At 26.7% G+C, this 5,418-nt stretch overlaps 1 protein-coding gene across 1 annotated transcript; it reads right to left on the bottom strand.

Annotated features, from left to right (window-relative positions):
- Nucleotides 1-405: 405 nt before the first annotated feature.
- Nucleotides 406-4,975, bottom strand: PRELSG_0022100 (surface-associated interspersed protein (SURFIN); the record flags this gene model as incomplete). The annotated part of the gene is made up of 2 exons (XM_028679993.1): nt 406-3,144; nt 3,272-4,975. The coding sequence occupies 2 exons, from the start codon at nt 4,973-4,975 to the stop codon at nt 406-408; spliced, it is 4,443 nt and encodes a 1,480-aa protein (XP_028531092.1).
- Between the last annotated feature and the right edge of the window lie 443 nt (nt 4,976-5,418).

The following is a 5,418-nucleotide window of genomic DNA, read 5'->3' as shown; positions in this document are numbered from 1 at the left end:
ATTAATTCTCTCTTCTATTCAAATACAAACAAAAAAATTTTTTTTTCTTTTTTATTAAATAATTACAAGGATATGTATATAAAAGTAAAATAAACATAAAAAAAAATAAATACAAAAAAAAATATAGCTATATATATATATATTTTTTTCTTTTTTTAACTAGAACCGATGCATGGCTGACTTGTATTTACCTGATTAGTAAGCTAATTTTATGTTATAAAAGGTTAATAATGTCTTTTATTAACCAATACATTATTAGCCTTATTTTCCTGATTGGAAAGATGACGCTTATCATTATAAATGCTTAAAATATTTTTTATTAATAACTAGTTATATAAAAAGTAATTGAATAATTAATAAATAAATTAAGAACCTATTATTATATAGTGTATACTATACTAAGATTTATAGTATTGTAATATTCCATTCTTTTAAACCGTCTTCATCATTTTTGTCTCCTATTTTTTCTTCATCTTTGTTCTTTTTCATCGATCTTTCATGTTTATTTTGTTTATTCCGTTTCTTTAAAATATTCCTTTGTTTTTCTTGCCAGTGTTTCTCAATTATTTGTGTTTCTAACATGGGATTTACTACTTTTTCTCTTATATTATCCGTTATTTCTTTCATATGTATCATTTCCTTTTTCCAATTCAACTTTAACTCTTGAAACCAATCCTCTTTTTTCCAACACTCCCATTTTTCTTTCTTCTTCTTTATCATAATATTCATTTCTCTTTTTTTCTCTACTTCATCTACTTCCTTATTTCCCACTTCTTGTTCACGAGATCCTTCATGTTCTTTCTTTTGTTCTATGCATAATTTAAGAAACTCATTTGTCATGGATTCTATCTCCTCCTTTTTACATTGATCTAATACCATCATATGTATCTCTACGCACATATTAGATATTAACCTTTTCTTCTTTATATTATTATTTACTTCTTTCTTTATGTCTACTATTGCTACTTCTCTTCTCTCATTTTCTAAGTAATTTTTTTCTTCTTCTACATTTTTCTCGTTTTCTTCTTTTATAAATTCACATTCTTCTTTCTCATATTCTTCTAATAACTCTCTAAACCATCCCTCCTTATAATGTTCCATAAATGCCTCCCTTTGTCTCTGTATCCATTGCTTCCATATTTCTTTTTTTCTCTCTAATGTAGGATTACTCTCTATTTTATCTTGCCTATCGATGAAATCTAATTTATCTTTTGTTTTTGCATAAATATCTTCCTCCATTTTCCATTCTTCTTTCAAATTTTTAAACCATTCTTCTTTTTCCCATTTTTCCAACAGTCTTCTTTGTCTTTCTATCCATTTCTTTGATAGCATCTTCTTCTTTTCTAATGCTACATTATTGCTTTCTTTTTCTCCTTTTAGCATGACTTTTTTGTCCATTACATTTTTAATTATTCCCTCATTTTTTAACCATTCATTCAAGCAAATTTCTAAAAATTCTACTCTGTTTAATTCCCACTCTTCTTCTTTACAATCTTGCATTATCATCATATGTATCTCTATTATAGTTTTTCGCTTCGGCTTCTTTCTCAATGCCATATAATTATTCTTTTCCTTTACTTCTTCCACCTTCCCTTCCATATGTTTAATTTTTTTTTTCTTTTTTTTTCCTACTTTTTCATCTTTTCTATATATTTCCTCTTTTTTCTCTAATTGTATGTATTCTTTTTTTTTTTCCTTCACAATTTCATTTTCCTTTATATTTTTTTCTACTACATTAATCTTATCTATTTCTTTTATATTGATTTCTTTTTTCTCTAATTCTTCCATCAACTTTATAAAGCATTCTTTCTTATTTTCATCCTCTAACTTCTTGTGTATCTCTTCCCAATGTTTCTTCCATATAATCTTTTGCTTTTGTAGCATAGAATTTTCAATTCTCTCTTCATTATCTCCTGATAAGTTTTCTTTATTCAATTCTTCCATATATTTCTTTTCTTTGTTCTTCCATTCCTGCTTTAATTCAATAAAACATTTTTCTTTCTTCATTTTCTCTAATTCGTTTTTTTTTTTTCCTAATATAATGTTTTTCATTATTTCTTCTTCTATTTCTAAAAATTTTGTTTTTTCGTCTGAACTGTTCTGCATTTTCAGCTCTTCTATACACGTCTTCAAAAATTCTTTTTTGCTCCCTATCCATTCCTCTTTTTTGCACTCGTCTAATACCATCATGTGTATCTCTATTTTTAATCTCGATATTAATTTATTTTTGATTAAATCATTATTTGCTTTATTTTTCTTCTCAATCTCCCTTTTTATTTTCCCTTTATCTATTGTTTCCACACTTTTTTTCATTTCTTCTTCTGTTTGATATTCTACTAACAACTGTTTTAATAATTCATCGTTATCAAAAGTACGCGACATTTTTTGCTTTTGCATCCACTTTTTCCATATTATTTTTTGTCTCTCTAGCATAGGGTTAATTTCTCCATTTTCTTTGCCTTCCATCATCTCTTCTTTTTCTATTAATTCTACATATTTATTTACCTCTTTTTTCCATTCTCTCTTTAAATTTTTAAACCAATGTTCCTTTTTCCATTTCTCTATCAACTTATTGTTTCTTTCTGCCCATATTTTCCATAGAGGTCTTTGTTCTAAAAAAATACTAGTAATTTCTTCTTGATCTGCCCCCATATTTAAGTGTCTATTAATTACATCCAAATAAATGTCTTCTTTAAATTCTTCCAAACAAATTTTTAGAAATTCTCTTCTATTCAATTCCCACTCCTCTTTTTGAAACTCCTCTAATATTATCATATATACTTCAATTACAGCCTTCCATTTCCACTTTTTCGTTCTTGCTACAACATTACTCTTTTTTTCGATATTTCTTTCACTACGTTTTTCTGCTTTTTCTGTTTTTTCTCTTTTTTCTTCATTTTTATTTTCTTTAGATTCTTCTTTGCCATATCTCTCATTTATATTAATTTCATTTTCCAATCTAATTTCACATGTGAAACTGTTTGCCTCATTACATATTGAAAAGTTTTTCATATTGATCTCTGATTTTTTATCTGAAAATCCTAGGAATATTGGTGCACTATCTATTTGTACTTCTTTTTTTTTTTTCCGTATTCTTTTTTTCTTTGATCTACTGTTACCAAGCCACGATCCAATGGGAGTGCACTATTATATATATAGAAAATATTAAATTTATAAAATATATTTCTTTTATGTTTATAGTTTTAATCAAAATTAATAAATAAAATAAATACAGGTATATATACACATTTATGCGATCATTTTTTCTTACTCTGTATACAAATATAAAAAGGAGAAGAATTCCCAAAAATGATCCCAAGGCAAATGAAAGAGGAATAATTATAGATTTAGTTGGTGTAGACGAACTTTTAATAGAAATACCTGAGGACATATTCCCATAACTTGTGTTATGAACATGAATGCTTGCAGGTAAATTATTTACGGATGTAATAGTTTTGAAATTAGTTAATGTAACATTGGAATTTTGTTTTATAGTACTTAGTGTAGTTGAAAGTGTTGATGATGATGCATTTGTAGATGCAGTTGCTTTTGCCGTCTTTTTAGCAGATGGAGATGCACTTGTAGTCAATGGTGTAGTTTTACATGCAGTTGCTTGCATAATTGTAGGTGTAATGGCTTGTGTAGTTGAAGGTGTAGATGTAGTTGTAGATTTTGATATAATTGTAGGTTTAAATGTAGATTGGGATAATGATGTATTTTGAATTATTGGTACATTTGCAGACGTAGTTGTAGGCTCAGTTGTAGATACAGGATTAGATGTAATTGCTTGTGTAGTTGCAGATGTAGTTGTAGGTTCAGTTGTAGATGCAGGATTAGGTGTAGTTGCTTGTGTAGTTGTAGATTCAGTTGTAGATACAGGATTAGATGTAGTTGCTTGTGTAGTTGTAGGTTCAGTTGTAGATGCAGGATTAGGTGTAGTTGCTTGTGTAGTTGTAGATTCAGTTGTAGATACAGGATTAGATGTAGTTGCTTGTGTAGTTGTAGGTTCAGTTGTAGATACAGGATTAGGTGTAGTTGTAAATGTAAATTTAGGTTTAGTAGTAGGTGTATCTGTAGATGTACTTATATTATTTGAAGTAGCTTGGATTATATTTGTAGATGTAGTTCTTTTTGTAGTTACTTGCGCAGATGTAGATGCATTTACTGGTGGTGATGTATTTTTTGGTATATATATATTTGTAGGTTTAAGTGTAGTTATTTGTATAGTTATTTGTGCAGGTATAGATGCAGTTGTGGGATTAAGAGTAATAGTATGTAGAGTAGTTTTAATTGGAGTTGCTTTTCTATTAGGAGTTTGTGTAGTCACTAAAGGAGAAAATGAACGTTGTTGACTTAATGAATTACTTGGTCTTGAGTTATATTTACTACAATCCTCATTTGAAAACATACTCATATTGATCAATGTACAATTTCTAGAAATTTTGAAAGCTTGATCATTTCCCATGCTATCACTTATACTCCATGGATTGTTATTCAAAAATTTATTCTTTTCATCATTTATCCATTGATTATAATTTAAACATTCATCATTTGTCTTTTTCATTTTTAGAGAATGAAAATGTTTATCCCTTTCTTCACAGAAATCCACTATCTTGTTCCTTTTATTTCTTTTTGCTTTTGGATAATTACTAGGAATTCTCTTACATTGAAGATTGGGAAATTGACTTATTTTATTATTTATATGTTGTTCAATTTCTTTCCATGCTTCTTCAGGATTCCCCTCAACTTGTAAATCTATCACTTTTACTCCCATAAAATCTTCTTTTGTGTCATCTACATTATTATTAAAGTCTCTACAGCTTTTTCTTTTTTTTGTAATATCTCTTTCTATATTAATATTCTGAAGTTCATTGTTGAAATCACTAGTAACTTGATTTTTCCAGGTTTCATATTGATGCCCATATTTTGAAGCACTTCTAGCTTTTCTTCTATCGATTTTTTTTTCAGTATTCATTCAATCCTCAATCCTAATTGGGTTTATTACTTTTATTATTTAACTTGTATATATGATTTAAAAATAGAATATATAAATATATATTCATATAATAATTCAAATGCTAATTTTATATTACTTAAAAATAGTACTAAAGCATTCAAATATTGCAAATAAAAATGATAACATTAGTCAAAAAGGTAAGATTATTTATTTTTATTTTTGTATAAAATTCATTTAAAAATTTTAAATGTAAATTAGATAAATTTGTAAATATATTAGTGTTTTTGAAAGTTACCATAGTATTATTAAACATATTAATAGATTTTATATTAAGTTGATAAATTTCTAAATGTAAATATTTCATAATAAGAAGTTATTTATAATATGTTTTTCATGGTAATTTATAATCATATAATTATTTTTAGGTAAAATTAAGGTTTCTCAGGAAAAAATAAAATAAT

This window comes from Plasmodium relictum (assembly GCF_900005765.1).
Source record: "Plasmodium relictum strain SGS1 genome assembly, contig: PRELSG_00_v1_277, whole genome shotgun sequence".
In the NCBI taxonomy this organism is placed as follows: Eukaryota; Apicomplexa; class Aconoidasida; order Haemosporida; family Plasmodiidae; genus Plasmodium; species Plasmodium relictum.
Note: the sequence above shows the minus strand (reverse complement) of the source record. Positions and strands in the feature narration are given on the sequence as shown.